General features: G+C 44.8%; 2 protein-coding genes across 2 annotated transcripts in view; one reads left to right on the top strand and one right to left on the bottom strand.

Moving 5' to 3' along the window:
• The first annotated feature begins 827 nt into the window (after positions 1-827).
• On the top strand, positions 828-10799 carry TIMM13 (translocase of inner mitochondrial membrane 13). Its single transcript, XM_077272701.1, has 3 exons — positions 828-1183; positions 6984-7052; positions 9551-10799. Exons 1-3 carry the CDS (start codon positions 1055-1057, stop codon positions 9647-9649), a joined length of 297 nt encoding a protein of 98 aa, XP_077128816.1. The 5' UTR covers positions 828-1054; the 3' UTR covers positions 9650-10799.
• Positions 10800-11007: 208 nt separating this feature from the next.
• TMPRSS9 (transmembrane serine protease 9) overlaps positions 11008-22902 on the bottom strand; it is a 346177-nt gene continuing 334282 nt past the window's right edge. The window contains exons 19-20 of the mRNA XM_077272649.1: positions 17509-17645; positions 11008-11169 (exon numbers count right to left, since the gene is read on the bottom strand). Of these exons, the coding sequence (XP_077128764.1) occupies positions 11008-11169; positions 17509-17645 (299 nt within the window). The remainder of the gene's footprint in view (positions 11170-17508; positions 17646-22902) is intronic.

Genomic DNA, 22902 nt, shown 5'->3' with positions numbered 1-22902 from the left:
TTGCCCGCCCGGTGCCATCGGTCCGTTTTTTCGATCTGGATTGCCCCCCAGGTGTCATCTGCCCATTATTGTCATCCGTATTCCCCCCCTCCAGTGCAATCTGTCCATTATTGCCATTTGTATTGCCCCCCCAATGCCATCTGTCCGTTATTGCCATCTGGATTGCCCCCAGTGCCATCTGTCCGTTATTGCCATCTGTCCGTTATTGCCATCTGTATTACTCCCCGGTGCCATCTGTCCATTATTGCCATTTGCATTGCCCCCCGGTGCCATCTGTCCGTTATTGCCATCTATATTGCCCCCACCAGGTGCCATCTGTTGTTATACACGTAGCAATAAAAGATTACACAAGCCCACACTTTTCTAAGTTAAGAATTGCTATGGGTCCTGCCTAGGGTTGAGCGAAACGGATCGTTCATTTTCAAAAGTCGCCGACTTTTGGCAAAGTTGGGTTTCGTGAAACCCGACCCGACTCCAGCGTGGGATCGGCCACGTGGTCGGCGATCTTGGCGCCAAAGTCGCGTTTTGTATGACGCCTTCCCCGCCATTTTTTCAGCCAATTAAGGAGTGTGGGCAGCGTGATGACATAGGTTCCGGCCTGGTTTCTGCGGCGTCATACAGCCATATTAGCGTTTGGGCTGCAGTGATTTCCGCAGTCAAACACAACACATGCTTTGCACGGGGGAGGGGAGAGAGAGAGAGAGAGGGAGAGGCAGAGGCTATTTTTCTCACACCGATTATTGGTTCATATGGAAAAAGGTTCATCCAATCCAGCAAAGTGATGAAAGGAAGTGTGTGATAAATCCGAGCTAAACCAACCCTTCCCCATAGCGCTCTTTTATTATTGCTGGTCATGAGAGAACATGGCAGAAAAGACAGTGTGTAACTATAGCTGAGCGCCATCTAGAGGGCAGCGACACAAGCTCATAGAACTACAACTACCACAATGCCTTGCCCGACCGGCCACCTAGAGCTTCCGTTTCCGCATTCCAGCCGGAAGTAGCCGGCACGTGTGTGTGTGAGTGACTTTGAGCTGCTACCGCTCCGGGAAGACATGGACGGGTTCAGCTCCGATTTTTCTCCGGCCGCTTCTGCCGCGGGCTCCGGCAAGATAGACACCGGCGCCATCATGGAACAAGTGAAGGTGCAGATCGCGGTGGCCAATGCGCAGGAGCTGCTGCAGGTCAGTGAGTGGAAGCCGTCAGCGCCGTCATGTGAGCGGCCTCAGCGCTGACCTTGTGCTGCTCTCCGGCCCTTGTCAGCTAGGCTTGTGCGGAGGCACCACAGTCCTGCCCTAATGGAGGAGGTTTCTGAAAGCTGTGGCACACGGGGCTGCTCCCGAGCCTGCGTCCTTCTGTCTCGTCCACCTGTGAAATATCCTCACAAATATCGTCACACCCGTTAGATGGTCTTCTGAAATAAGCTGGTTTAGTGAACTTTTATCTAATGTCTAGGTGTCGGCCTTTAGGGTAGGTCGTCAGTATGATTGGTCGAGATCGCCACCGCGAAATATCACCTGTTCTCTGCCAGTGGCAGATGGATATACACAGCTGCAGAATTTGGAAGCGTCTCTGATATACGCTGTGTAGTGCCTGCTACCGAGTACTGCAGATCAGCTCCTCTAATATACGCTGTGTAGTGCCTGCTACCGAGTACTGCAGATCAGCTCCTCTTCTATACGCTGTGTAGTGCCTGCTACCGAGTACTGCAGATCAGCTCCTCTTCTATACGCTGTGTAGTGCCTGCTACCGAGGACTGCAGATCAGCTCCTCTAATATACGCTGTGTAGTGCCTGCTACCGAGGACTGCAAATCAGCTCCTCTAATATACGCTGTGTAGTGCCTGCTACCGAGGACTGCAGATCAGCTCCTCTAATATACGCTGTGTAGTGCCTGCTACCGAGTACTGCAGATCAGCTCCTCTTCTATACGCTGTGTAGTGCCTGCTACCGAGTACTGCAGATCAGCTCCTCTTCTATACGCTGTGTAGTGCCTGCTACCGAGGACTGCAGATCAGCTCCTCTAATATACGCTGTGTAGTGCCTGCTACCGAGGACTGCAAATCAGCTCCTCTAATATACGCTGTGTAGTGCCTGCTACCGAGGACTGCAGATCAGCTCCTCTAATATACGCTGTGTAGTGCCTGCTACCGAGTACTGCAGATCAGCTCCTCTTCTATACGCTGTGTAGTGCCTGCTACCGAGTACTGCAGATCAGCTCCTCTTCTATACACTGTGTAGTGCCTGCTACCGAGGACTGCAAATCAGCTCCTCTAATATACGCTGTGTAGTGCCTGCTACCGAGGACTGCAAATCAGCTCCTCTAATATACGCTGTGTAGTGCCTGCTACCGAGTACTGCAGATCAGCTCCTCTTCTATACACAGTGTAGTGCCTGCTACCGAGTACTGCAGATCAGCTCCTCTTCTATACACTGTGTAGTGCCTGCTACCGAGGACTGCAGATCAGCTCCTCTTCTATACACAGTGTAGTGCCTGCTACCGAGTACTGCAGATCAGCTCCTCTTCTATACACTGTGTAGTGCCTGCTACCGAGGACTGCAAATCAGCTCCTCTAATATACGCTGTGTAGTGCCTGCTACCGAGGACTGCAAATCAGCTCCTCTAATATACGCTGTGTAGTGCCTGCTACCGAGTACTGCAGATCAGCTCCTCTTCTATACACAGTGTAGTGCCTGCTACCGAGGACTGCAAATCAGCTCCTCTTCTATACACAGTGTAGTGCCTGCTACCGAGGACTGCAAATCAGCTCCTCTTCTATACACAGTGTAGTGCCTGCTACCGAGTACTGCAGATCAGCTCCTCTAATATACGCTGTGTAGTGCCTGCTACCGAGTACTGCAGATCAGCTCCTCTTCTATACACTGTGTAGTGCCTGCTACCGAGGACTGCAAATCAGCTCCTCTAATATACGCTGTGTAGTGCCTGCTACCGAGGACTGCAAATCAGCTCCTCTAATATACGCTGTGTAGTGCCTGCTACCGAGTACTGCAGATCAGCTCCTCTTCTATACACAGTGTAGTGCCTGCTACCGAGGACTGCAAATCAGCTCCTCTTCTATACACAGTGTAGTGCCTGCTACCGAGGACTGCAGATCAGCTCCTCTTCTATACGCTGTGTAGTGCCTGCTACCGAGTACTGCAGATCAGCTCCTCTTCTATACACAGTGTAGTGCCTGCTACCGAGTACTGCAGATCAGCTCCTCTTCTATACACAGTGTAGTGCCTGCTACCGAGGACTGCAGATCAGCTCCTCTTCTATACGCTGTGTAGTGCCTGCTACCGAGTACTGCAGATCAGCTCCTCTTCTATACACAGTGTAGTGCCTGCTACCGAGTACTGCAGATCAGCTCCTCTAATATACGCTGTGTAGTGCCTGCTACCGAGGACTGCAGATCAGCTCCTCTTCTATACGCTGTGTAGTGCCTGCTACCGAGGACTGCAGATCAGCTCCTCTTCTATACGCTGTGTAGTGCCTGCTACCGAGGACTGCAGATGAGCGCCTCTTCTATACACAGTGTAGTGCCTGCTACCGAGTACTGCAGATCAGCTCCTCTAATATACGCTGTGTAGTGCCTGCTACCGAGGACTGCAGATCAGCTCCTCTTCTATACGCTGTGTAGTGCCTGCTACCGAGGACTGCAGATGAGCGCCTCTTCTATACACAGTGTAGTGCCTGCTACCGAGTACTGCAGATCAGCTCCTCTAATATACGCTGTGTAGTGCCTGCTACCGAGGACTGCAGATCAGCTCCTCTTCTATACGCTGTGTAGTGCCTGCTACTGAGGACTGCAGATGAGCGCCTCTTCTATACACAGTGTAGTGCCTGCTACCGAGTACTGCAGATCAGCTCCTCTTCTATACACAGTGTAGTGCCTGCTACCGAGGACTGCAGATCAGCTCCTCTTCTATACGCTGTGTAGTGCCTGCTACCGAGGACTGCAGATGAGCGCCTCTTCTATACACAGTGTAGTGCCTGCTACCGAGTACTGCAGATCAGCTCCTCTAATATACGCTGTGTAGTGCCTGCTACCGAGGACTGCAGATCAGCTCCTCTTCTATACGCTGTGTAGTGCCTGCTACCGAGGACTGCAGATGAGCGCCTCTTCTATACACAGTGTAGTGCCTGCTACCGAGTACTGCAGATCAGCTCCTCTTCTATACACAGTGTAGTGCCTGCTACCGAGGACTGCAGATCAGCTCCTCTTCTATACACAGTGTAGTGCCTGCTACCGAGGACTGCAGATCAGCTCCTCTTCTATACACAGTGTAGTGCCTGCTACCGAGGACTGCAGATCAGCTCCTCTTCTATACGCTGTGTAGTGCCTGCTACCGAGGACTGCAGATCAGCTCCTCTTCTATACGCTGTGTAGTGCCTGCTACCGAGGACTGCAGATCAGCTCCTCTTCTATACGCTGTGTAGTGCCTGCTACCGAGGACTGCAGATCAGCTCCTCTTCTATACGCTGTGTAGTGCCTGCTACCGAGTACTGCAGATCAGCTCCTCTTCTATACGCTGTGTAGTGCCTGCTACCGTATACTGCAGATGAGCTCCTCTTCTATACGCTGTTTAGTGCCCTCTGTGTACTGCAGATGAGCGCCTCTTCTATACGCTGTGTAATGCCTGCTACCGAGTACTGCAGATCAGCTCCTCTTCTATACACTGTGTAGTGCCTGCTACCGAGTACTGCAGATCAGCTCCTCTTCTATACGCTGTGTAGTGCCTGCTACCGAGGACTGCAGATCAGCTCCTCTTCTATACGCTGTGTAGTGCCTGCTACCGAGTACTGCAGATCAGCTCCTCTTCTATACACTGTGTAGTGCCTGCTACCGAGGACTGCAGATCAGCTCCTCTTCTATACACTGTGTAGTGCCTGCTACCGAGTACTGCAGTTAAGCTCCTCTTCAATAGTGAATGTCATATATTTCAGGACTGATACGATGTGTTTGTCTTAACTGCTGGCATCTGTAATTTGATAACAATTTACCTGTCAGTTTGGATCACCCCTCCTTATTGTCTATATGGGCATGTAGGTCAGAGGAAGCTGAATGAAGTGATACCTTGATATCTGCGATCTGATGTCTTATTCCAGAGAAATCCACATTTTTCTTGCATGTAAATGAAATGTTAAGGCCTCTTTCACACTTGCATCTTTTAGCTCCCGTCGAAATCCGTCGATTTTTGAAAAAACAGGATCCAGCAAATGTTTCTGCTGGATCCTGTATTTTCTCATAGACTTGTATTAGCGACGGATTGTGACGGATGGCGATCCGTTTCTTCCGTCGTGCACTGGATTCGTCGGAAAATTGCTGTCCGTCGGGTGGGGACCACGCACAGAGGAACGTTTTTTCTGCACGTCGGAAAATCGCTCAGCGACGAATCCTGCGCTGCCCGTCGTTGGCTATAATGGAAGCCTATGGACGCAGGATCCGTCGCTGACTGTCAAAAGCAGGAATCCAGCGGTGGATGCTGTCTTTTGAAACTGACCATGCGCGGAAGAATTTCCAGTCAGGGAAATTCTCTCTCGCTCACTCTCTCTTTTTACTATTGATGCTGCCTATGCATTGTGAAATGACCTGATGACTTCGCAAGGTATTACTGGAAACGCTAGCTGCCGGGACCATCGGTAATGCTGCGCGATACGCCGGAAGGTAAGAATATTGCGATATTTATTTATTTTTTTAACCTGGGTTGTATTGTGTATGCGTTTTCCCAGTGGAAATCCGCTGCGAAGAAGCATACACAGCAGGTGCACATAGCCTTGATGGGTCCGTCAGAAAAACAGGCCTAAGATCCATGGGCTGAACACAGATCTGCATGAGAATCTGTCTCCAGAGCTCAATCCCCTCTGTTATATATTTGTTAGCAGTTGGAAATTGAGCTCTTAGGCAGTGGGAAATCTGGGATCATAATCCCGGGGTGAGTAATTGCTGCCTTTTCACATTGTAATGGAATGTGGCACATCCATTAGAAGATGAAAAATCAGTGACTGGAAGCTGTTAAAGGGAACCTGTCACCAGGTTTGGCTGATATAAGATGCGGCCACTGCCTTTCAGGGCTTATCTACAACATTCTATAATGCTGTATATAAGCCCCTGATCTGACTTGAAAGATAAGAAAAATAAGTTTTATTATACTCACCCGTGGGAACAGTCCGGTGCGATGGGTGTCGCAGGTCCGGTTCTGGCACCTCCCATCTTCTTATGATCGCCGCCATCCTGCTTCTTCATCGCTCCCCGTCATCGCGCTCCTGCACAGGCATACTTCGATGCTTTGTTGAGGGCAGAGCAAATTCCTGCAGTCCGCAGGTGCTGGGCCTCTCTGCCAGGGAGCGATGAAGCAACAGGAGCGGCATCTCAAGAAGATGGGAGGAGCCGGACCCGGACCTGCGACACCCATCGGACCGCACCAGAAAGGCCCCCCCGGGTGAGTATAATAAAACTTATTTTTCCAATCTTTCAGGTTGGACCAGTTAGACGCTCCTAATCAACTCATTACCTGCATTAAAGACTGAGTCTATGGACAGGAGTCTTTTATAAAGGTGACCATGTAAGACAGCAATCAGTCAGATTCTAACCACTACAACATGGGCAAGACCAAAGAGCTTTCTAAGGATGGGAGGGACAAGATCATGCGTTAAAATTATAGACTGTTCATATCTTTGTCAGTGGGCAAAGTTACAAAATCAGCAAGTGATCAAATACGTATGTCCGCCACTGTATATACTTTTACGGTGACACGACTAAGTTGGCTGTGAGGTTTTTCATGTGTACCATAAGTAATGGAGGAACCACAAGGGTGGCTGACCGCACACTGCCATACCTCCACCCACAATGGCTTCATAATTTGTTGTGAATATTGGCCACAGTGGGTGGTTAACACTAACACTGTAATTAGTCTATATGAGTACTGAGTTATTTCTTTGCAATGTTGTAGACTTTCACTAACAACTTTCTATTCTTGGCAGCGGATGACTGATAAATGTTTTCGAAAATGTATTGCGAAGCCCGGAGGATCATTGGACAATTCAGAGCAGGTACGTGACTTCAATTTTCTAGTTGTGTACTGGCTTCCAGAAGAGTATGCAGTGCCTGCACGCAACCGCTATAGAAATATCAGGCCTGCCATTAAAAATGCTGTTAAACCTGGACGAGGTATAAAGGGCTTGTTCACCTTCGGCAGGCCCTAGTTGGTGTGGACGTGCAGGTATACAAATGGCACACTATGGTCACATGACAACCGCTGGAATCGACAAGCGGAGCTGAATCCCAATTTTCATGCGTGATACAAAGTTTCGGTTCGTCAGGATGCTGCACTTGCTGATGCTTCCACCCCCAGACCCTCCAAATTAATTGCCACATGGACTTCCTAAAAGCCATAAACCTCTGCATTAAGGTTTTGTGACAGTTGTAGAGCGCAGTGATTGATATGATGCCTTGTGAAATTGCACTCAGAGATGTGATCTTAACAGGTAAGCTTCTTGGGAAACCTGGAGGCTCCAGATGTGCTATCAACAAGGGCAGGGTGGTGCGATGCTTTTCTGAACACTGCGGCCTATTTGTCTTCGTCAATCTGTGTGAGCATTTCACTGGTGTAAACTACTGTTATCTACAACACCAGCAAAGATTAAACTGCCCAAATTAATAAAAATATCAATCTTTATTAAATATAACAATAAAAATGACACCGGATTAAAACGGACTGTGACAAGCCTACTTCAAGTAATGTGCAGCTTCAGCCACTAGGCGGAGACCTTATGCTGTATACTAAACATATTTTACATTCTCATTTAGTTTTACTGTATCTCTCCATGGACTAAATAACAGATTGATATTATATAATTATGTACTATTTAATAAGGTATGCATATGATCAATTACCACTTTTTGATCACTGTACAGACCTACCCCCTTTGCTTCAGCCTTTTAGTTGTCATTTTTTTTGTTATATTTAATAAAGACTCATATTTTTATTGATTAATTTGGGCAGTTTAATCTTTCCCCACAATCGTTTACTGTTATCTAAATCCCATTCGCTGAGTAAATGTCTAGTACAGCGCAATGCAGTAATACTTGGAAGGATGACACACAAAGTGGTTCCCAAAGTGTGTAGAATACATAAAATAACAAACCCATAAGGTGCTTGCCCTCCCAGGGTTCAGTACTGGCTCCCGCCACTGCTCGTTATTGGGGGTTATAACTAGAGTGGTGACTCCATGTCAAGGGCGCACGTCGCTGCCCTAGCCACAACTCCGCGCTGGTGCAGAGGTTGGCAGCAAGTGCCACTGTGCTCGGTGAGTGGCTGCGGCAGTGACGTGCGCTCTTGACGTGACAAATTTGAGGCCGCGACCACACCAGTAGTGGGAAGCCTGGTGTGAACCTGCGGGGTGGGGGGATGTACCTGATTGGTTTATGTACTTTGGTGATCTCCTTACTGAAAGTGCACACCCTCTTTAAAGATAGAAGGAAGTAGTATAAGGTTTTAAGCAGGTATGGGGAAAAATGCTTCAACGTAAGGATGCTTAATGTTGGGATCAGGGCTCGCTGTTCTGCTTCACCCTGAAGATATTGCTTAGTGACACTGACTGTATGTTTGAGGTTGTTTTCTTGTTTAAGCAATCCCTACATGTGTTGCTGCTGTCTACCAACGCGAATCATGCAGCCGCAGGGACTCGTGCATAATATGCGAGCACGCCTGAGATACTGGGATAACACCCATGCATGCTTGCTCATCACTAGTTACAGCCAGATATTTAACATTTTGACTCGTCAGTCCAGAGCATCTGCTGCCATTTTTATGCATCCCAATTCTTTTGGATTTTTTTTTTGTTTGAGTCACTTACCCCTTTATTCCAAATTGATAGATTTTTTTTTTGGGGGGGGGCCTTAGTTGTTCCAGTTGTTCCATGAAAGTTGCTTCTGAATAGACTTTGCGAAATAGATGGGTGTATCTGGGTTCCACCAATTGCTGCCAGTTCAGATGTGATGGCACTGCTGGGCATCTTCTGGTTTCAAGGAGAAACAAGCATGGTGTGTCTTTCTTCTGTTGCCCGAACAGAGGATCTACAGTCCTCATCGTTGCCAATTTCTTGGTGGTTCATCAAAAAAGAGCTTGAGCAGCACATCTTGAGACCTCAGTCTACTTTAAAAGCTTTGCCTAGGTATTACCTTATTAATGCAGTATAACTACCTTGTGTCTTGTTGCTGTGCTCCGTCTTGCCACGGTGTATTACCTGTGACCAGAAACTCTGTGACAACCTCCAGTTTGTAGCAGAGTTCCTGTTCCTCACCCAGTTTTAAGTCTCTAACATAGCTGTTACCGGAAATGTCTGTTTCAACCTACGTGCGAAAACAATGATCAATATAATGTGTGTGTTCTAATTGGTCACTTATGCGGGCTAAAACTCTGGCACAGTATTGTATTCTACAAAGATTCCTAAGTTTCCAAAGGCTGAACGTTTCGTTCCTCTTTAATCCCTGTTTTGCTGCAGATGCTTGTAACTAAACTGACTTCCAGATTCCTTTCTCTCCCTAGAAATGCATTGCAATGTGTATGGACAGATACATGGATGCCTGGAATACTGTATCCAGAGCCTACAACTCCAGATTGCAGAGAGAGCGAGCCAAGATGTGAGAGGAGCCACCAAACAGAAATCCTGCACCAACCAGAACTGGGAGTTATCCTTTCCGCTGCTCACCATAATAGATTAGAACCCGGAAGATCAACCGACATGGCGTAACGAGAGGCAGTGATTGGTGGAAATGGATAAACCTAATGGCTATGCCATTGATAAACTGTATGGTTCATTAATCCACTGAACTATTTTCCCTAATTTAGATTTTTAAATGGCATTTTTGTTTTTGTCGTCTTGGAGGATCCCTACTGAAATACGTAATGCGTTATATGTCTCTTGTCTATATTAACTGATTTTGTGCTGGCCTTTATTTCAGAACATCGGTTTTAAAAGGCTATACAACCGATTCATTTTGTCTAACTTCATTTATACTCTCGAGACGAGCACGTCCTACTTCAACAGGAGCCCTCGTAATGTGAATTTCGGGGACGCCGAACAGAAGACCACACTGACTTGAGACACTTGCTGTTTAATCGTATATTTTACTGGTTACACACGTGATCATAGACATTGTATGCACTCACTGCAACGCTGTTACAGATTGTCAGAATGCCTCATCTGTCTGTATTGGTGCAAATCATTGATATTTTATTTCCCTGGGATCTTAATGGAAGCAGATGTGGATGGATAAAATGATTTTCATTGAATTGGGTGTGAACGTTCATTCTGGGAATCTTTCCAGATGCACAATTTGTCTAGAACCAAATTTCATCAGTCACCTGCATAATTTGCCTCTATGAATATTTACATGCATATATGGGGCTTATAATATGGCAATCACATACATATGGTAGAAGCAGACATTTTGTGGGCTTCTTAAGCTTCACAGTTCCTAGGTTGATCTTCATGCTTATTTGTTCACTGAACAAAACGGCTTCCCCTAATATATCCGGCTAGTGGTAAATTTGGTTATTGCTTGCCGTTACTCTATGTATATCAGTCTGTCTCATATCACACCAGACACTATTATCTTCCCTTTGTTCTTTTTTTCTACCACCATGAAATGGTTAATAGTTTTGGAATTTGCTAGTCACTTTTTGGTTTTATACTCTATAAAATAAAGTTGCTGTTTAGGAACATCTTCCTTATAACAATCATTGACCTTTTATCCAAAATAAATATCCCTTATATCTATAATGGGTTAAATGGCATAGGCTCAGAATCTCATTTTGTGATTTGATATTTTGTTTTGATAAAAGCAGGTCACATTTATTAATAGAATATATAGTTTACATTTTCCGTCCGAAGTGTATGAATGATCAGGGCATTGGAAAGTCATTTTGTGGTTCTTCTAAGCTCCAAGGCCTGAAGTTAAGCCCTGCATGTTTTTTACATGCCTTTTCCTGAGTTGTAACCCTCATAATCGTAAAGTCTGCCCAATCCAGTTACGGACAGATGTTATTCTGGTGTAAACTCCTGGAAAGTACGGTCTCGCACAGCCGTAGCCCCAGCTTGTTATTCCAGCGAGAAACCATCGGCCAGAAGGTTCTCTACAAGCTAGAGGTCCACCAGCATCCCCCTAAAAGAAAGAGGCAAAAAGTTACTGTGTATTTCACGTTAAAACAAAATATTAAGTTCTGTGTTTGTTTTAAAGGGATGTTCCCATGTACAAAACACATTTTAATTAATAGATCTTGTAGTAATAAGTTATGCAATTTGTATGCAAATTTGGTAAATTTGTCCTTGCTATGTACTGTGTAATGGCTGTGTCCTACCATGCAGAGCTGCTCCAGTTCACGGTCTGTGCATACCACACCACCTGGCTAGAGGAGGAATCCTAAATTACAGTGCCTTGCGAGAGTTTTCGGCCCCCTGGAACTTTTCAACCTTTTCCCACATATCATGCTTCAAACATAAAGATACCAAATGTAAATCTTTGAAGAATCAACAACAAGTGGAACACAATTGTGAAGTTAAACAAAATTTATTGGTTATTTTAAATTTTTGTGGAAATTCAGAAACTGAAAAGTGGGGCATGCAATATTATTCAGCCCCTTTAACTTAATACTTTGTTGCGCCACCTTTTGCTGCGATTACAGCTGCAAGTCTCTTGGGGTATGTCTCTATCAGTTTTGTACATCGAGAGACTGAAATTCTTGCCCATTCTTCCTTGGCAAACAGCTCGAGCTCAGTGAGGTTTGATGGAGATCGTTTGTGAACAGCAGTTTTCAGCTCTTCCACAGATTCTCGATTTCCAAAAAGTTTGATTTTGGTTTCATCTGACCAGAGCACCTTCTTCCACATGTTTGGTGTGTCTCCCAGGTGGCTTGTTGCAAACTTTAAACAATTTTTATGGATAACTTTGAGAAATGGCTTTCTTCTTGCCACTCTTTCATAAAGGCCAGATTTGTGCAGTGTACGACTGATTGTTGTCCTATGGACAGACTGTCCCACCTCAGCTGTAGATCTCTGCAGTTCATCCAGAGTGATCATGGGCCTCTTGGCTGCATCTCTGATCAGTCTTCTCCTTGTTTGAGATGAAAGTTTAGAGGGACGTCTCGGTCTTTGTAGATTTGCAGTGGTGTAATATTTCTTCCATTTCAATATGATCGCTTGCACAGTGCTCCTTGGGATGTTTAAAGTTTTGAAATCATTTTGTATCTGAATCCGGCTTTAAACTTCTCCACAACAGTATCACGGACCTGCCTGTTGTGTTCCTTGGTCTTCATGATGCTCTCTGTGCTTCAAACAGAACCCTGAGACTGTCACAGAGCAGGTGCATTTATACGGAGACTTGATTACACACAGGTGGATTATATTTATCATCATTAGGCATTTAGGTCAACATTGGATTATTCAGAGATCCACAATGAACTTCTGGAGTGAGTTTGCTGCACTGAAAGTAAAGGGGCTGAATAATATTGCACGCCCCACTTTTCAGTTTTTGAATTTCCACAAAAATTTAAAATAACCAATAAATTTCGTTCAACTTCACACTTGTGTTCCACTTGTTGATTCTTCACCAAAAATTTACATTTGGTATCTTTATGTTTGAAGCATGATATGTGGGAAAAGGTTGAAAAGTTCCAGGGGGCCGAATACTTTCGCAAGGCACTGTACTTATAAGTGAGTATTCGGATTAAACAGCAGGGGCTTGCAGCTGTTTCTTTCTGAGGCAACACGTTACCCTATATGTTTTACCACAGGAACAAGAATTTCTGCCCTGTCACCAGTCCTGAAAGGTTGGAGACGTGGCAGAAACACTCACTCCTGTGGTACCTCAGGCAGGGAGATGTTAACTCTGAAAGCAGCAGCTATGAGCTTTTACTTTGTCGTCTGAATACTCTATGTTCATAAGTGACTTATGCTTTCATCCCCTGGCCAGATGCTGTGGTATGTACTGGAGCAGTTTTACATGATCAGACACAGCCGTTACACACTACTTAACAGGTGCACATTTATAAGATTATCTCCACTCGGGAAATTTTTTTTTTAACACATCAAATTGTGAAACTTACTATTATTAAGATCTGTGGGCAACACGGTGGCAGCCTTCCAGCGTTTGGGTCCTGGGTTCACATCACACCAAGGACAACATCTGTAAGGAGTTTGTATGTTCTTGTATTTGCGTGGATTTCCTCCCACATTCCAAATACATACTGATATGTCTTTAATTTAAATAAAATGTACTTTGTACAAAGGACAGCCTGCTTCCACCCTTTAGCCAGGAACTGTAGTATGTGTTTTATGAACTGGAGCAGCTTTACATGGTTGGACACAGCAAATAACAGTACGTAGCAGAGGCACAGTTTTGTTTTTTTTACGCATCCAATTGTGGAACTTATCAAGATCTATTAATATAAAAACTGAATTCCAGAGATGAGATGTGAAAGCTGTTCATCACACTCAGGTTTGCTGTTCTCCAGCATGTCCTCACTCTGCAGTGAGGAGAGCAGACTGTTTTTAAAAACTCCCAACTTATTCCAAAATCTATTGATTTAAAGTGGAATAAACTCAAAGCTCTGTTTTCCTCCCTCCATAAAACACTATATCTCATTCCTCCTTCATAAGCTTCTCTGAGCTTGGAAAAGAAAAAAACCCAAGCCATAAATGCATGTCACTGCGATCAGCATTTTTATAATTGATTTTTGCATTGGAACGGAAGCAGCTTTTCCTCATTAATTCTCAAATACATGTGATTCTAGGATGTGGATGCTCAGATGGTATGAACAACATAGACCCAATACCTTCTAATTATGCATTTTAATGTATTCATTTTTTTCCAATTTTATTTTTTTATAAATTAATACATTTTTCTCTAGTAAAATATTAATTATTTCCCATTATCAGTCAGTTCTCTTCACATCTGCTGCACAGATCATTTACTCTTAGGGTACTGTCACACAGTGCCATTTTCATCGCTACGACGGTACGATTCGTGACGTTCTAGCGATATCGTTACGATATCGCAGTGTCTGACACGCAGCAGCGATCAGGGACCCTGCTGAGAATCGTACGTCGTAGCAGATCGTTTGGAACTTTCTTTCGTCGCTTGATCACCCGCTGACATCGCTGGATCGTTGTGTGTGACACCGATCCAGCGATGTGTTCGCTTGTAACCAGGGTAAACATCGGGTAACTAAGCGCAGGGCTGCGCTTGGTAACCCGATGTTTACCCTGGTTACCAGCGTAAACGTAAAAAAAACAAACAGTACATACTCACATTCCGGTGTCTGTCCTCCGGCGTCTCAGCTTCTCTGCACTGTGAGCGCCTGCCGGCCGGAAAGCGAGCACAGCGGTGACGTCACCGCTCTGCTTTCCGGCTATGGTGCTTACACAGTGGAGAGAAGCAGAACGCCGGGGGACAGACACCGGAATGTAAGTATGTACTGTTTGTTTTTTTTACGTTTACGCTGGTAACCAGGGTAAACATCGGGTTACTAAGCGCGGCCCTGCGCTTAGTAACCCGATGTTTACCCTGGTTACCCGGGGACCTCGGCATCGCTCCAGCGCCGTGATTGCAAAGTGTGACCGCAGTCTACGACGCTGGAGCGATAATCATACGACGCTGCGACGTCACGGATCGTGCCGTCGTAGCGATGAAAATGGCACTGTGTGACAGTACCCTTAAAATCTGCTTCAATCTGTCTTAACTTCTGTTTTTGCTAAAGCATCAGATTACAGCTGCCCATAAAAGTCTATGGAGAAAAGGGGGAGCAAAAGTAGGAAAGAAAGCAGATTATACTACAAGTAGAGCCTGAAAATGGGGAAAACTTAAAAATGCAGGATACAAGTCATGTAATGGCCAGAACTACTGTTATTCTTCATGTACACACAACTTATTTTTAGAAGTCACCTATAGAGACAATTACTGTACACTTTAAAGGGGAACCTGTCACCCCCAAAATCGAAGATGAGCTAAGCCCACCAGCATCAGGGGCTTATCTACAGCATTCTGTAATGCTGTAGATAAGCCCCCGATGTAACCTGAAAGAGGAGAAAAAGGTTAGATTATACTCACCCAGGGGCGGTCCCGTCTGATAGGCGTCGTGGCCCGGTCCAGGGCCTCCCATCTTTTTACGATGACGTCCTCTTGTTGTATTCACGCTCCGGTGCAGGCGTACTTTGTCTGCCCTATTTGTCTGCCGGAGCCGCAGTTTTAATACAAGAAGAGGACGTCCTCGTAAGAAGAGTGGAGGCCCCGGACAGCGACACCCATCGTACCGGGACCGCCTCTGAGTGAGTATAAGCTAACCTCTTTTTCTCATCTTTCAGGATACATCAGGGGCTTATCTACAGCATTCCAGAATGCTGTAGATAAGCTCCTGATGCTGGTGGGCTTAGCTCACCTGATTTTGGGGGTGACAGGTTCCCTTTAAAGGGGTTGTCTGGAACTAACCTCTCGAGGTCATCCGGCATCCACACCGATCATCGGTTACTAAGCAATGGACGGAGCAGGAGTGTTTCACTCCATATATCTGCCTGCTGTCGGAGCAAATTTTAGCTGTTTACTGGAGGTGATAGGGGTCAGACCTCCACTGAATTCGTAGTGATGACCTATCCAATGAACAGGTCATCAATATCTTAGTGCTTGACAACCCATTTAAGTGGAAATGACCCAAATTATACATGTGCTGAAGCAATATTAATTGGTCTCATTGCATGCTAAATATGTATCTATCTCTCTATATCTCTCTATGCTGCGGATTACTTTGCGGATTTTTCCGGACTGATTTTGGTAAATCCGCAAGAAAAACCACACTGCGGAATTAGGCTACGTTCATATTTGCGTTGTGCGCCGCAGCGTCGGCGCCGCAACGCACAACGCAAACAAAAACGCAGCAAAACGCATGCACAACACTGCGTTTTGCGCCGCATGCGTCCTTTTTTTCCTTGATTTTGGACGCAGCAAAAATGCAACTTGCTGCGTCCTCTGTGCCCGGACGCGTGCGCCGCAGGGACGCATGTGGCGCAAAACGCAAATGCGACGCATGTCCATGCGCCCCCATGTTAAATATAGGGGCGCATGACGCATGCGGCGACCGACGCTGCGGCGCCGACCGCAAATGTGAACGTAGCCTTACCGCAGATTTTCCCGCAATTTTTTTGCGGATTTTGTTCGGATTGCACCTTCGGTTTTACACCTTCGGATTCCTATTATGGAGCAGGTGTAAACCGCTGTGGAATCCGCACAAAGAATTGACATGCTGCGCAATAAACAACGCTACATTTCCGCTCGTTTTTCCCTGCAGCATGAGCTCTGCGGATTTTGTTTTTCATAGGTTTACATGGTACTATAAACTCATGGAAAACTGCTGCGGATCCGCAGCAAAATCCGCAACGTGTGCACATACCCTAAAGGGGTATTTTAGCAAACAATAACTTCAAAATATCAACTAGATAGGTAATGATTGTTGGATTATTGGAGATCACGCCTTTGGATCACAGCTTGATCCCAGAAAGTAGGAATTGAATACACAGCAGGGGCACAATTATAAGATTATCTCAGCACAGGAACATTTTTTTTATACACATCCAACTATGGATCTTATTTTTATTTCAAGATCTAGTGAATAAATCAACTTTTGTTCATGGGAAAACCCCTTTAATTCTTTTTTTCTCTTCTCTAAGAAAACAGTCTCTTTTCTCTACATTTATCATTCCCCTCTTCGCCCCCTGACCCAGCTGCTCCCTTCTCCCCTCTGCCCGGGACTTTTGCAGTGACTCATGGCTCATACAGGGAAAATTGACCTGTTTCTACATCGAGCTTAGAAGGATTCAGCTATACAGTTTTTAATCACTTGATATCATAAACCTAATGGAAAACAATTAGCTGGTTAGAAGGACAACATGAGCAAAGGGTACGTTCCCACGGTCAGTAAACGCTCCGGGTTTGACGCTGCATACATCCGCAGCATCCAACCCGCAGCGTCCAGATGTTACAGTATAGTGGATAGGATTTCAAGAAATCCCATGCCCACTATGCGTGCACCCACGGCTTCCCTGTGGAGACGGACATGCGGTGCCTCTTTCCAGACTGCAGCATATCTATTTCTCTTGCAGAGACGCTCAGTCTCCACAAGATAAATATCACCTGTGCAATGTTCAATGAACACATGCGGAATCACCTGCGTTCAAAAGCTGGCAGCGCTTTGGACAGAGCGGACATGTGCTTTGTACAAAGCGCTGCCGATTAATGACCGTGGGGATGTAGCCTAAGTGCATTGTGCTATATAATATGATAAAAATTTTGATGGGAGGGCTTCTTTAAGAATGTGTGTTATGGTTCCATGTTTGCAAGAAGATTGGAAAACATCTGTGGTGAGTGATAGGTTGGCAAGTGGTGGTGAGGGCTTAGATAAATAGGGCAGCAAGGTTGGGATGAGGTAAGATAGAATTAAGAAAATAGAGTACTTACAGAGCAACTGTCCACACCGCCCTGCATGAAACCGGCACACATCATTCTGGGGCTAATCTGAATGGGGTAGAATTTTTTACAGGTTTGATCTCCTACAAGGGTGACTGAGGCCTTCTGTAGCTGCCTGGACATTGGTCCTGAAATGTACACAAAAAAGTAACAGTATTTCATAGATTTCAGAGAGGTATGCAAATTGCCTCTTCAGACAGTAAGAGGACATGTACTTTAGCGCCACCTTTTGGAAGTGGAAATCCTAAAAGTCAATATCAACCCTTTAACAAGCCTTGTCACATGACTTAGGGTAAGCTAAACCAGAATCTGAATTTACAGACACATTTTTCAAGGTGTTGCCCCTCCTCAGTGCAAATTAGAAGATCTGATTTTGCTGTATCAAATTGCTCTTGTCTTTGTATCTCTCGAGATTAGCAATGTAACAATGTGTCCAGAATTGTATAATAGAACTGGGCAATATGGCTTCTACTTTTTTATTTTTTTTTCTTAAAGAAGTTGTTTGGATATTTCATGTTGATAGGTCATCAATATCAGATCGGTAGTGGTCAGGCACCCCCACTTAACAGCACTTGTTCTAGAGAATATGAATGCTTGGACAATTCTTTTAAACACAAGGTACATTTCTCAATTTTGATTTTGATATTCTTTATTGCTAAGCAAGCGAATACAAATGCACAGTGACATTTCGTGCACAGTGCTTCCTTGTTTGCTTACCTACGAATAATACCAATTTCCCATAGTCCTCCCCCTTTTCCATATGAGCCAACAGAAGCGTAGCGTGGCACGGGGCAGTGTGTGGGCTTGTGCTGTGAGGGCGCTACGCCCATACAGGACACATGTAACCAATGTTGCGGGTTTGCCAGAACCAGTTGATTTACAGTGCAATGAGGGAGACCACCATTCAAAAATAAACTTCTTTATACTGAAGAATAAGTTTGTATGAACTATTTACAGCAGATAGTAGGAATTTATCTTCAAGGACGCTTCTTTAACAACAATCAACTCCATCACCCACATTTCCTTCTTCCCTGGAAACACTCTTATTCCTTACGTCAATCTTCTTCGCTTACTTCCTCTACTCTTTGCACAGTCTAGCACACTCGGGAGTTTCCGTTTTCCTCTGCGTGGACCGCATGGATCGAGGTGTAACACTACAGCCCCTCACAGCAGTTTTTCCTCTGTGGGGACGACACGGGTCGAGGTGTAATGCTATGGCCCCTCACAGATACTCTCAGTTCCTAGCTGACTAATGAGGACTAGTGATGACCGAGTACTAAAATGCTCAAGTACTTGGTACTCAAATTGAGCAGGTCGAACACTCGGTTGGTCTCGACTCGAGTACCGAGTATAATGGAAGTCAATGGGAAACTTTAACATTATTCCACAAGACCCTAACAGGAGGCCTGGGGAGTCAGGAAAATTTGCTAAAATGGATGGAAGGCGCCTAGATGCATCTCTGACTCCCAGGTCACTACTGGGAACAATGTTGTCAGAGTATTGCTTCATTTTTAGGGACTGATAATAAAACATAAAAAACCAATGATAAAATGGATTTTACAGGGAAAAAAAGTGTGTGGAAACCTTCTTTCTTGTATACAGGTCCTTCTCAAAAAATTAGCATATAGTGTTAAATTTCATTATTTACCATAATGTAATGATTACAATTAAACTTTCATATATTATAGATTCATTATCCACCAACTGAAATTTGTCAGGTCTTTTATTGTTTTAATACTGATGATTTTGGCATACAACTCCTGATAACCCAAAAAACCTGTCTCAATAAATTAGCATATTTCACCCGGCCAATCAAATAAAAGTGTTTTTTAATAACAAACAAAAAAACCATCAAATAATAATGTTCAGTTATGCACTCAATACTTGGTCGGGAATCCTTTGGCAGAAATGACTGCTTCAATGCGGCGTGGCATGGAGGCAATCAGCCTGTGACACTGCTGAGATGTTATGGAGGCCCAGGATGCTTCAATAGCGGCCTTAAGCTCATCCAGAGTGTTGGGTCTTGCGTCTCTCAACTTTCTCTTCACAATATCCCACAGATTCTCTATGGGATTCAGGTCAGGAGAGTTGGCAGGCCAATTGAGCACAGTAATACCATGGTCAGTAAACCATTTACCAGTGGTTTTGGCACTGTGAGCAGGTGCCAGGTCGTGCTGAAAAATGAAATCTTCATCTCCATAAAGCATTTCAGCCGATGGAAGCATGAAGTGCTCCAAAATCTCCTGATAGCTAGCTGCATTGACCCTGCCCTTGATGAAACACAGTGGACCAACACCAGCAGCTGACATGGCACCCCACACCATCACTGACTGTGGGTACTTGACACTGGACTTCAGGCATTTTGGCATTTCCTTCTCCCCAGTCTTCCTCCAGACTCTGGCACCTTGATTTCCGAATGACATGCAAAATTTGCTTTCATCAGAAAAAAGTACTTGGGACCACTTAGCAACAGTCCAGTGCTGCTTCTCTGTAGCCCAGGTCAGGCGCTTCTGCCGCTGTTTATGGTTCAAAAGTGGCTTTACCTGGGGAATGCGGCACCTGTAGCCCATTTCCTGCACACGCCTGTGCACGGTGGCTCTGGATGTTTCCACACCAGACTCAGTCCACTGCTTCCTCAGGTTCCCCAAGGTCTGGAATCGGTCCTTCTCCACAATCTTCCTCAGGGTCCGGTCACCTCTTCTCGTTGTACAGCGTTTTCTGCCACATTGTTTCCTTCCAACAGACTTACCATTGAGGTGCCTTGATACAGCACTCTGATACAACACTATTTGTTGAGAAATTTCTTTCTGGGTCTTACCCTCTTGCTTGAGGGTGGCAATGATGGCCTTCTTGACATCTGTCAGGTCGCTAGTCTTACCCATGATGGGGGTTTTGAGTAATGAACCAGGCAGGGAGTTTTTAAAAGCCTCAGGTATCTTTTGCATGTGTTTAGAGTTAATTAGTTGATTCAGAAGATTAGGGTAATAGGTCATTTAGAGAACCTTTTCTTGATATGCTAATTTATTGAGACAGGTTTTTTGGGTTATCAGGAGTTGTATGCCAAAATCATCAGTATTAAAACAATAAAAGACCTGACAAATTTCAGTTGGTGGATAATGAATCTATAATATATGAAAGTTTAATTGTCATCATTACATTATGGTAAATAATGAAATTTAACACTATATGATAATTTTTTGAGAAGGACCTGTATAAGCCAAAATTAAAAAGAGAAAAAAAACGCCTCCTCCATCCATTAATAGCCTGGCCATCTACAGTCGTATTTCCACATCGACGAGATGACATAGTAGAGGGGGAATTAAAACTACACCCACAGCTAGTCACCAGTAAATGTAATTTTAACATTTTATTTACCTTATCTGGACATGGGGTGTGTGTGACATGGTCAGATACAACCTGTTTAATTTATGAAGAAGGGAACCTGAAATTTACAAAGCCTATGCGGACAATGTAAGAATTGTCAAATATTAGAAGGAAGAAGGACTCCGATACACCCTGTATTGTAAGGAGGGTCTTATGCACTGTGTCTCATCATCATCAACCTCTTGAGACACTAATTGCTGTTCCCCACCGTCGTGTTCTGACGTTGGCGGCACAAATATTTGGGCATCACTGCACACGATCTCCTCAAGTCCCTCTTGAAACATGTATGGTGTGAGGCCAGAATCAATAAATGTAAATGTAAAGAGCTCCTCAGAGTGTGCGAGTGTGGGATCAATTGTCTTCCAGGACTCGCAATGGTGGGAGGAAGGAGGATAAGGATTATGTGGTCCACACTCTTGGTTAGTGAAACTGGCCTATGTCTAAGACAGGGTGGTGCTGAGAAACATACTGAAAGCACTATCTGCCATCCAACTGACCACCTGTTTTGGCTTCAAGAGTTGTGTCCCGCTCTCCCCTGCAAAATGGACTCATTGTGGATGAGTGTGTTTGTTGTGCTCCGGCAGCAGGCACAGTTTCACCTGTTCCATGGCCTCGGCCTCTGCATGCACCATCAGCAGCACGTCCACTTCCCCTTCCATTATCGTATGGCTTGCGCATTTTAAATTAGGTATATAATATATGACTGCAAACTTTCCGGTATTAATAGGGGAAAGAAAATATGTAGCTCTGAAAAGGACTTTTGTTTTTAGGTTGTTATTATTATTTATTTATATAGCACCATTAATTCCATGGTGCTGTTCATGAGAAGGGTTACATACAGGGTTATAGATATCGTTTACAGTAAACAAATTTGCGATGACAGACTGGTACAGAGGGGAGCAGCAGCAATATATAGAAGGACTGAAAGGAAGTAAACCCTGTCTATATGCCTCTAATCCAAAACTATCCCTCCTCCACCAGCTACGACTACACTGAATGTAGGTAACTGGTTTTACTAGAGAAAGGACAGTATGTAACATTGAAAAGGACTTTTGTTTTAATGGTACAGCAGCGGTATACAAGTACTGCAATAGCAATTAAACATCGCCAATATGCCTGCTCTAATCTAAGCTCTCCCTGTCTATGGGGGGCTGGATTATACACTATAGAGTCTGCCTATGGGGGGCTGTATTATACTATAGAGTCTACCTATGGGGGGCTGCATTATACTATAGAGTCTGCCTGTGGGGAGTGCATTATACTATAGAGTGCCTGTGGGGAGTGCAATATACTATATAGAGTCTGCATATGTGGGCTGCATTATGCTATAGAGTCTGCCTATGGGGAATGTGTTATATAGTCACCCTATGGGGAGTTCATTATACTATATAGAGTCTGCAAATGTGGGCTGCATTATACTATAGAGTCTGCCTATGGGGAATGTGTTATATAGATTGTAAGCTTGCGAGCAGGGCCCTCACTCCTATTGGTATCTATTTTGAACAGTGATTTTTGTTATGCTGTAATGTCTATTGTCTACAAATCCCCTCTATAATTTGTAAAGCGCTGCGGAATATGTTGGCGCTAAATAAGTAAAATTATTATTATATAGAGTCACCCTATGGGGAGTGCATTATACTATAGAGTCTGCCTATGGGGGGGTGCATTCTATATAGAGGGTGCCAATGTTGAGTGCATTAGAATATATAGAGTCTATCTAGGGGGAGTGCATTATACTATATGGAGGCCTATGGGGAGTGCATTATACTATATTGAGGACTATCTGGTGCAGTACACTATATGGAGTCTATCAAGGGGGCCATCATACAGTGTGGAGATTACTGTGACGGGGCCATTATACAGTGTTAGAGCCATCAGTTTAAATTTAAAGTGGGCACTTATTGTTATAGGGGAACTCAGGTTACTGTCAAAGGAGCACACACAGGGCAATATTACTTTTTAGGGGACAAAATGTGGGCACTGCTTTCTAGGGCACTTGCA

The sequence above is a fragment of the Ranitomeya variabilis genome, chromosome 1 (assembly GCF_051348905.1).
Source record: "Ranitomeya variabilis isolate aRanVar5 chromosome 1, aRanVar5.hap1, whole genome shotgun sequence".
NCBI lineage: Eukaryota > Metazoa > Chordata > Amphibia > Anura > Dendrobatidae > Ranitomeya > Ranitomeya variabilis.
The sequence above is the reverse complement of the archived record's forward strand: the minus strand, read 5'-3'. Positions and strand labels throughout refer to the sequence as shown.

Bases quoted from the DNA above. Each gene is read 5' to 3' on its own strand.
- TIMM13 (XM_077272701.1), top strand. From the start codon at position 1,055: ATGGACGGGTTCAGCTCCGATTTTTCTCCGGCCGCTTCTGCCGCGGGC. The intron at 1,184-6,983 runs GTCAGTGAGTGG...TATTCTTGGCAG, and splicing joins ATGCGCAGGAGCTGCTGCAG to CGGATGACTGATAAATGTTT. The intron at 7,053-9,550 runs GTACGTGACTTC...TTCTCTCCCTAG, and splicing joins CATTGGACAATTCAGAGCAG to AAATGCATTGCAATGTGTAT.